General features: G+C 47.9%; 1 protein-coding gene across 1 annotated transcript; it reads right to left on the bottom strand.

The window, feature by feature from the left end:
* Nucleotides 1-308: 308 nt before the first annotated feature.
* PtA15_4A358 (uncharacterized protein) lies at nucleotides 309-547 on the bottom strand (the record flags this gene model as incomplete). The annotated part of the gene is made up of 2 exons (XM_053168233.1): nucleotides 309-323; nucleotides 395-547. 2 exons carry the CDS (start codon nucleotides 545-547, stop codon nucleotides 309-311), a joined length of 168 nt encoding a protein of 55 aa, XP_053019463.1.
* Nucleotides 548-10,423: the final 9,876 nt, after the last annotated feature.

The following is a 10,423-nucleotide window of genomic DNA, read 5'->3' as shown; positions in this document are numbered from 1 at the left end:
CACTTGCTGGGACATGGCATCCATCCATTGCCCCAATACATCCTTCAAAAAATGGTGCAAATTTTGGGTTGTCGAGGATAGATTCATGTGTGACATTGCGACGGGGAGAAACAATATACTTGCTCTGGAGCTGGAGAAAGAGGTAAATCACATGATGAAAGATTCAAGAGATTGTTTCGCCACTGTGCTGGAATCGGTCTTGAGTTTGCCTGTTGGTCGCGTTTTGTCCAACAATGTATAAGAAGATAGCCAATTGTTCGTCCATGCTGACTAGCTTTGAGACCGGTTCACAGTTGATTGATAGAAGCTCATCTGAGCAAATCCTGAACACATCGATTGAGATTTGGAACATTGCCTGAGCCCGTAGTCGGTTGCCATTCAAGATGTGTCTGACGTATGCATCACCTGTTAAGATGCTATCGTTGTAAGGCTGCTTGATTGTCTTGGACCACTGACGGAGGCCAATGAGTATAATGATGAATAGCGCCATCCTCTTTCGTCGGAGCTGGTGCTGTTTTTGTTTTTGAAGCATGTTGGGTTGTGCCATGGCGAGGGTGATGAGCGTGTATGACACCGAGTGGAGTTTTATTTGCCAAACAGTCTTGCAATAAGCGGGCACTATAAAATTTATTGAGCAGATGCGCCAAACATACATATGATAAATTTATTGGTGGGATAATTGGTTTATGACACTCGGAATTCATTTTGGGTGTTATGAAATTTATTATGCAATTTATAATATCACACTGGGCGTCCAAACGGGGCCTAAGGTTTACTTGCTCCTCAAGCTTGACCAAATTTCCTCATATTTCAATTATCATGATTTTTGACCTCTTTGGAAAACCATACCCAGCAGGTTTCTCTGAAATGGTTTTTGTATTTATTTCCAGGGCACACACCAAAGAACTGCCAGTTCTTTTTAATTTTTTTCTATTACACATGGTTAAAAATTTGGATGCAGTGTAGTGATACTGTGGGAGGTAGAGCTGGTCCATAGTACCCGTTGGCGGTCACACAGGCGGGTACCCATGGAAGTGCGCAGGTATCCGCCGGGTGCGGGTGCGGGTGTCCAGTCTGGGTCCAAATTCAGGCAGGTACCCATGCAAAAATTGCCATTCTGCACATCTCTTCTTGCCCCTAGTGCCCATTGGCAGGTACTAGGTACCTGTGGGTGGGTACCCATGGAAGTACGCAGGTAACTGCCGGCGGGTGCCGGGTACGGGTGCGGGTGTCCATTCTGGGTCAAAATTCAGGCAGGTACCCACACCCGCCGCGGTTACCCGGGTGCAAAGTGACAGCTCTAGTGGGAGGTCTGATTTTGCTCTGGTACTACAGTTTGACTTTGGCGCCAACTGTCACAAAACCATGTAACTTGTGCGGTTTTCTGTGACGCATCGTGTCACACAAACGTATGCGCGCGCGTTTGTGTGACACGTAGACCATCACCCAGCCAAATCATGTCAATATGAGTGCCCTGCAATCACAGGGGAAAATTAGCTGAATCCTTCAATAACTGTATCTGATTTTCATCCATTGGTACAGAAATCCTGTTGAGGAGATTTTCTGAATTCATTCACAAAACCTGGGTAATCTGAGGCTCCCCTGGACTTTTCCCACAATTATAACTCCTTTGGGACAAAATTTAGCAGCTGAAGAATGTGTAACACAAATTTACACATGTGTGCTGGTGTGTCACATTTTCATCACTGAGCCAAGTGATGCCAACCTGAGTGCTCATGCAGAGCCAGGGGCTTAGGTGGACCCTTCAAAAATTGTTTAAAACATTCAGCCATATGTACACAAATGATTTTGGGGATATTTTCTGAATTCATACAAAACTCCTGCTTAATATGAGGTGTTTTCCGCTGGAATTTTCCCAGAACTTCAAATATTTTGTAAAAAAATTCAGCAACTAAAGAATGTGTCACACAAACTTACACGTGTATCTTTTTGTGCACAACTAACATATCTTGAGCTTTTTTGGGATTTATGATAAACACATGATAGAATGAAATACATAGACCTGGCACTTTGCACCCGGGTACCCGCAGCGGGTGCAGGTACCTTCCTGAATTTTGACCCAGAATTAACACCTGCACCTGCTGGCTGTTACATGCATACTTCAACAGGTAGCCACCCACAGGTACCTAGTACTGGCCAATGGGCACTAGGGGCAAGCAGAGCTGTGCAGAATGGCGATTTTTGCGCAGGTATCTGACTGAATTTGGACCCAGACTGGACAACCACACCCACACCTGGCGGATACCTGCGTAATTCCACAGGTACCCGCCCATGGGTGCCAAGTACCCGCCAACAGATGATAGGGGCCAGCTCTAGAAATATATGATTCCTGTGGTAAATACCTTGTTTCTGCCAAGTATTTGATATTGCTTTGCAAGGTAGTTCAAATTGTGTTCTAAAATAGTTCCATTAATAACTAGAGTCAAGTTGAAGCTGGTTTTCAATTGAATCCAACTCCTTTCCAAAGTGCCTTCAGCTCAATTGAGCATAATTTAAACATAAATTCATCATGAGTTCAGCATACATTGAGGCTCAAGTTCCAGGATATATCTAACAGGGTTCTTAAACAATATTGTGCAATGGCACTTGCATGAAAGTGCCAAGAAAACTCCCATGGTGTGAATTACTTCAAAAAAAAAACACTCAATCAGCATTTTGCTTCTCTGGCTTGATGATGAAAACACTTCTCCAGTCTTCATAACCCGCGTAGGAAACCTTGCTCACTTTTCCAATAAAAATTCTTTACCCTCATGTAAGGTTCTGTCTGTTGGGTTGAGGAGGCGGTCCGGTGAGTCTAGCTAAATAGTAGATTTTTAGATGGGGAGAGCTGGATGATATCTCCCCGAGTCCCTCTAATGCTAGGGACTTGTGACATGTAAATACAACAAGTAACATGCCTCCCTGGAGTAAGCTACGGGGCGCACGCGCGGCCCATAACATTACTCCGCCCTTAATGCCCAAGCCCTTGGCTCTGCGTCCTAATCCCTGGGTGGCATCAAAAAACCCCGCAGGGAAAAATCCAACCCTCATCTGAATTGTTGTGACCACCTGTGCCTATCCGCCGTGTTGGGAAATTTTTTGTTGAATTCTTCCAGTATTTTTTGACAGTGGCGAAGGTTGATGCTTGTTTCCCAAGAATTCGCGTCCTGTCCGTAGCCCTTTCATCCCACCAGGTACTCCATCTTCTGCCGTTGCTGCCTACAGTCCAATATTTCTTCAACTTCCCACTCTTCTTTGCCTTCCACTTCAATTTGTCCTGGTTCCGCCGCGGCTCTACCCTCAATGGTGTTCTGACTGGCTTTTCTGAGCACTGAAACATGAAATTTTGGGTGCAACCCCTTCATGAAGGGTGGTAGCGTCAGCGTGTACACAGATGGGGAAACCTTATTAGAAATGAAATATGGCCCTAGCCATTGGTGAGATAAGTTGGGGCTGGGTTGTGTCGTGGAAATTTTCTTGCTACTGAGCCAGACCGCGTTGCTGACGCTCCAAGATGGTGTTTTGCGCACACACCTGCCAAATTATTTTTTCATGGCTGCTTGCGCTTCTTCCAGGCTTGCCTTCAGCTCTTCCTGCACGTTGATGAGTCCTCTGAGTCCCTTTTCAACCTCTGGAAGGCACTGGACTGACAAGGGCACGCCTCCTATTGTTGCGTCAAAACCATAATTAGCCTTGAAGGGTGACATGCCTGTTGACGAGTGGTTGTGGTTGTTGTGAGCAAATTCCGCAATGGCAAGCAGTGGCTCCCAATCATCTTGATAGTAATTGACAAAGTGTTGTAAATATTGCCCAATGGCCTTGTTGGTGATTTCCGACTGGCCGTCGGTCCGTGGGTAGTACGCTGTGGAGGGGCATAGTCGGATGCCCAGAGATTTGCTGAGTTCCCTCGTGATCTGCAATATGAAAATACTCCCCCTATCCAAGAATATTGTCTTGGGCGTTCCTTGAAGCTTCCATGCATGGCGTAGTATCAAGTCTGCTAGCTCCCCGGCAGTCATTGTCTTCTTACAGGGTATGAAGTGGGTCATCTTAGTAAGACACTCCACTACTGTCAGAATGCTGTCAGCCCCCTTCGGTTCATGTAGATCTGTGATAAGGTTGTAGGAGATGTTGGTCCATGGACCCGCTGGTATTAGTAGTGGTTCAAGATTTCCCAGCGGCTTTTGCGTTAAAGCTTTGACCCTCTGACACAAATTGCACCCGTCAACGTATCTGTTCACGAATTGCTTCATTGATGGCCAAGTGAAACAAAGCTGGATTAGCGCCAATGTCTTGGCTCTACCCAGGTGCCCCCCGGTCAACAGTTGTGTAGGCTGTGCGTGATTGACTTTTCCGCTGGCACTTCGATCAGTCTGTTTTGGTACAACACCCTGTCCATGTGTGTGTATTTGTCCAGGTTGGTTTTGCCTATCTGCATCCTCTTCAACACTGCCGTCAGTTTCTGATCCTTTGCTGTGGCTGTGCAAATAAGACTTATCAGCTCGGCATCCGTCGGTACCATTTCCGCCTCTGAGGAGTCTGGGTGGTCCTCCTCTCTGGTGCCGAGCACATCCATTTTGAATTATCTCTCAGTGTTGTCCAAGTCAACCGTCTTGTTCACCTCCAACCACTTCAGTTTGGAGACCGCAGCAAATTTTTCCGGTGTGATGTTCTCCGGTCGCAGTAACTGGACAAACAAATGTTTATCCTCCTTCTTGGGTGCTAGGTTGGGTGCTGGGTCTGGGTATCTGGACAGTGCATTGGGCTTGGTTGCTTGCCTCCTGGGGCAAAATACAATCTCAAAATCAAAGTTCCCCAGAGTCTCAGCCCAACGCGCTTGCCAATTGGATAGACTTTTGTTGGTCATGAAGCTTTTGGGGTTTCTGTTGTCCGTGTAAGCGATGGCCTTCAAACAGTTGGGGTTGCCCTCAAGGTAGTGGCGCCATTCCTTGAAGACCGTAACAATGGCCAGTAGCACCTTGTCAAATATCTTGTAATTCTGCTCTACTTGGATGAGAGATCTTGACAGATAAGCTACAGGGTGCAACTTTTTGTCTTTCTTGCATAATTTTGACAGCACCACTCCTAGCGCAAATTCTGAACAATCACACTCTAGGAGGAACAATTGGTAGGGGTCTGAAATCTTCAGGATTGGGGCTGTTGTAAACCCCGTTTTCAGTTATTTGAACGCCGTGTTGCAACACTTGTCCCAGATGAAGCGCGTGTCCGCTTTTGTGAGGTCATGTAGCGGTCTTTTGGTCCTATGGAACTGGTTGATAAATTGTAGGTAGAAGTTAGCAAACCCCACAAAACGTTTCAATTCAATGACGTTGGTGGGGGCTGGCCAATCTGCAACTGCTTTAACCTTTGCCAGGTCCATCCACACCCGGTTGCACAATATAAGCAGGCCCAGGTATTTTACCTCATCCCTTGAGAACTCACACTTCTCTGGCTTGAGCCAAAGCTGGTTCTTGCTGAGTGTCTCCAATACCCCACTGACCGCTTCCTTGTGGTTGGTTCTGCACTGCGTGTAGAGTTGAGGTACACCACCGTATCCCTTGCAATCCTGCTGAGCAGAATATGCTGCATGAAAAATTGAAAGAAGCCAGGCGCTCCCTTCAGTCCAAACGGCATTGTTAGCGGGGTAAACTGGCCGGCGTGGCACACAAAGGCCACCTTTTCCTCATTGCCCTCCACCACCCTGAGGTTGTTGTAAGCATTTTGCAGGTCAAGCTTGGTGGACCTGTCAGCCTTGAGCAGGCTGTCCACTAAATCCATCTTCAGGGGGAGCAGGTACTTATTTTTCACCATAAGCGCGTTCAGTTTTCAATAGTCAAAGCACGGTTGCAGGTTACCATCTTTCTTTCCCGTAAACAGGACTGGGGCCGCCCACGGGGACATTGTCCATCTGATTGTCAGGCCCTCCCTGATGAGCTTATTCAATGCATTGTTCTCTGCTGGGGAGAGCGGTTGAAATTACTCAGGTGAAAAGAATTGTGTGTTGTGGGATTTGAACCGACGACCTTCTACATTCATGAGAGCTGCTCTTAGACCACTGAGCTAAACACACAGTTGGTCTTACTGGTGATTTTTGGATATTAGATCATATAGCTTGGCCCCTCAAATAGAGCTTGAAGCATATATTCCAACAAGAGTGGGATTACTTGGCTGGCTTGCGGCACTGCTCCCAGGACCAGATCCACTCAAAATTCATAGTTGCGCCAGGGGGGGGGGGGGGGGGGGTAACCGTTGATCCTCCGTCTTGAAAAACATATTGAGGTAAGAGTGATACCTCTTCGGCACCATTTCTTCCAGTGCCTTAACTGGTTCTGCGCCCTTAGCCTCAGCTGCCAGCTTTGCCAAAGTGGACCAGGATTCTTTTGCTGCGCAAATCAAACCGGGGATCTGTCCTGTCAGATTTGGGAAATATTCCCGCTTTCCAGATGCTCTTAACTCTGTTGGAGATGGGGGTATGGCATGGGACTCACATTGTGGGGGCTTTGTTCCGCACAAAGTGTGCACCCCCTTGTCATTTAACATTGCGTACCTCCCTGCGGGCTCCTCCCCGTTGGTGGAGGTTGATTTTGGTATAGATGAAACCGCCAAAGCGGCCACAATGATACCCGCCGGCGTGCCTCCTGCAGTTGGTCTTGTTGTAATTTCACCGTTTGTTGGCCTATCGTGAGGGGGGGATGTCATTGATACCTGTGTGAGAAGTTCTAACAGAGGTATCCACCTGCCAGTTGTTCCTACAGGTGGTGGAACTCACATTGCAGGGGTGTTGATCAACATAAAGCACACACCCCTTTGTAAATTCTCCTTGCTTGGCTTTCTACGGGCTCCATCCTGTCCTGCAAGGTTTTTTTTGGAGTTGAAAACACTGTCTCTGCAGTGGCGATCCCAGTTGAGAGAGGTGTCAGTCGGCAGTTGCGCCATTCAATCTGGTGTCCATGATTTTTGATCCAAGGCATCCCCAGGATCCCGTTGTAAAGCTCAAAAGTGTTCCTGAGAACCTTTTGCTGAGTGCGGAAAGGGATGAATGAGGTTACCTCTGCCTTTCCTGGGTCACTAGACACTAAAACAAGCCCCCCAAACTACAATTGGAAGGTTTATGTAGTGATAGTGGAGGTGTATCAAAAGATAGCCTACTTTGAGCAGGTGGCTTAAGGGTGATGGTGATGTAGCTGATGAGTAAGTGTTGTAATGAGGTTGTAATTTGTATGTAAGGGTGTAAAACCACAATATAGAGTGGGGCTAATACTGTAGAGTGAGCAAGTGTTGTACTGTTATGGGGTAAGCTGAGTGCAAGTAGTTTGCTGAGAGAAATTATAACTGGGGGGAGGAGAGCCTCCTTAAATAGAAAAGAGTGAGGCATTTTAGCTCCAGGGGAACAAGAGAATGTGGGGTTTTAGCTGCCCTGAAGACTACAATGAGGTATTTTTGATGGTGGTTGACAGGTCACATGAGGTCATGATGTCATATGAGGGAATTTAGCTAGTGAGAAATAGGAGGTGAGATGTTTTAGCTGGCCTGGCCTGTCAAATGATGTCATCTGCAAGCTGATCAAGTGTGCATAACACTGCATGACACTGCATGACATGTGCATAGCACAATGTAATGAGTGCAGCTGATGAGGTAAAGTATATGTAAAGGGTAGACAAGCTGTCAGGGTGGTCCATGTAACGGATTACATGTCCTGGGTAAGTGTGGTTCATGTAACGGATTACATGACCTGAGTATGGTGTTTGTGTGTGTGAAACTGACTGATGGTGTCTTGTGTAGTTTTGGATGTAGAATCCAGTGGTGCCGCCGTATTGGTTGATTTGAGAGTGTACATATGAGAAAAAAGGAAATTTTGAAATGGGCTTAGATGGGCAACCATAAAGCATACCACACCGTTGTAGGTGTCTTTGAGAGTCATAATGATGAATGTGGAGGGACTGGGGTCCTGATCCAGTAGGAGGTCTACCGCTTGGGAGGCCTGGCTCCTAGCGCCTTCAAAACCAGATATGGTCCTCACAGTGGCCGAATCGGCAAACACTCCGCTTATGAAGTTGTGGGTGGCACCCAAGTCTATTAGGAAAGTGGCTCAGGGATTATGTAGTGGGGAAAAGGTGAGGCTTGCAAACAGCCAAGAATCCATTGCATCCCTGGCGACTATTTTACAAGATCCCACTTTAGCTACTACAGCGTCCCTACTGCTCGCGGGAGGCACAACCGTCACTCCCAAGCATCACCATTTTTTGATTTTTCCGCCCTCCCCACTCCTCCACTTGTTCCTTGGCTCATGGTTAGACGTCGTACTTGGTCCTCCAGCTCGGCGATCCTTGCATCCACTTTGTTCTTGCCCTTCCCCTTCTTCGGGCATCCTCTTGCTATGTGGCCCTTCTTGCCGCAGTATAAGCACAACCCGGCTCGCATCATTCTGGCTTTGTCCGAGTTCAAAAGTGTTCCCCGCATAGCCAAAACATACATGGCTTTAGGGTCTATCACCAAGGGGGTGGGGTCCACGGCGCACGGATCAGCTCCATTGATCTTATTGTTGATCTTCAGGGTGAGGTTAATGAGGTCGGTGAGCGCAGTGAATTGGGCCCTCGCGAGGACCAGCGCCAAACGGATGCCCTTTTTGGGCCCCTGTTATGGAGCTCTGCTTGGTGCTAGGCCGGCGGCAGCGCTGGGAGGGGAATGGTGTTGAGTGACTGCCCTCACGGATGGTCCGGTAGATGAGCCGTAGAGATTTGAATGGATAGTGTTGTGGAAGTGGTTTTGAAGTTTTTTTGCCAGGGTTTGGATCCTCGGCGGCAATTGTGTTGGTTTTGGAGAAATGATTCTGCAAAGGGACTCTTGGGATTCTTGGGAATCAGATTTGGAAAATATTGATTAATTGATAACCCTCCCTTGGATCAGAACCGGTGCTATGGCCTCCAATCCTCCAAGTTCGCCTCAAACTTAAATTCCTAGAGGCCTGTCACAGGCATGTCATCATCTCCTGGCGCGTCATGCCCACGCACTACACAACAGAAGAAGAAGAAAAAGAAACAAAACAAAAGCTCAGAAGGAGAGAACCAAAACAAAAGCTCAGGAGAAGAGAACCAGAAATGAAACTGAAGAAGAGCTGAGAAAAGGAGAAAAGTAAAGAGCACCACAATCTGAGAGATGAAAGAGAAGAAAAGAAAAAAGAACCAGAGAAGAGAGCAGGGGAAGAAGATCAGAGACAAAAAAAAAACAGGAATAAACCCACAGACAACTCTGTGTTAGGACCAAGAAAGAAGAAGGAGAGAATTAAACAGGATCCAGTGAAAGAAGGGGAGGAAGGGAAATAAGTGTAGGATAGGCATGAATTGAGAGGGGTGGAAAGTCTTGCTGGCTTGAGGTCTTGAGTCTTGAGTCTTGATGTTGATGAGGGCACCGGTGAGATTGAGAACTAAAAGCTGGTCTGACTGCCATATTGGCCACCACACCGTTGCCTGTTGAAACCTTGTGAGTAAAAACGGCATCAATCAGAGATACATAAAAAAAAAAAATCTACCTCACGTGCTCAACCGTTGTGGTAAGCCAATCCTGAATATGGCACCAAAATAAAGTCTTTTCCCCTCAAAATAAACCCCTCTGGACTACTCAAGGCCCCACCTCCCTCAAGGATCAATGCCAGGACAACTCATACTCAACAACAGGCCCCCCATTCTCTCTTTCCCCTTTTTTCCCACCTACACCAACTCAATATTTTTCAAGCACCCAGCTAGGCACATGTGGGAGAAAAGTTACCCATCAGAAAGAGCCAGACTATTAGGTAAGACTTGGGCTGGATCCTGTGGGGTACCCGGCCACTTTGAGCTAGCCCGGCACCCGTCCCGCAGGTATACCCGTCACTCGGGTACCAAAATCAAGCAGCCCAAGCCTTACCCGCGGGTATCAGGAACGGGAACAGGGTACCCGCAAGGCGGCCCGGCTACGGGTATACCCGCCAGCCTGCGGGTATACCCACGACCCGTTCCCGATTCCCACGGGTAAGGCCTGTCCACTCCGGCCTCTGTGGCACTCAGTGAGTGGGTGACAGAAAGAGCGGCGGCGCAGCCCAGTGGCGGCTGTCTTTTACGCAGCCTGCCTGCCTGCCGCTCTCTCTGTGCAGGTTTCTGCACCTGACACAGTTGGGACGCAAAGACGGGGCTCAACCTGTATAGTGGGAGCCCCAGTTTGTAGGCCTGCGGGCCAAGTGTGTGTGGGACAAAGGGGAGGAGGAGTTCCTTTGACAACTCAGAGGGCTGAGACTCTCTGTAAAATCAGGAATCTCCTCCAAGCAGGACAGAAACCTAGACTGCTCGGGGAGTGGGGTTCAAGGCGCTAAGCCCACTCCTCGCAGTGCTTGATGGGCGGGTGGGTGGGGCAAAAAAGAAAGAAAGCAGGGACAAAGTTCCTGCGTACG

Source organism: Puccinia triticina, chromosome 4A (assembly GCF_026914185.1).
Source record: "Puccinia triticina chromosome 4A, complete sequence".
Lineage (NCBI taxonomy): Eukaryota > Fungi > Basidiomycota > Pucciniomycetes > Pucciniales > Pucciniaceae > Puccinia > Puccinia triticina.
The sequence above is the reverse complement of the archived record's forward strand: the minus strand, read 5'-3'. Positions and strand labels throughout refer to the sequence as shown.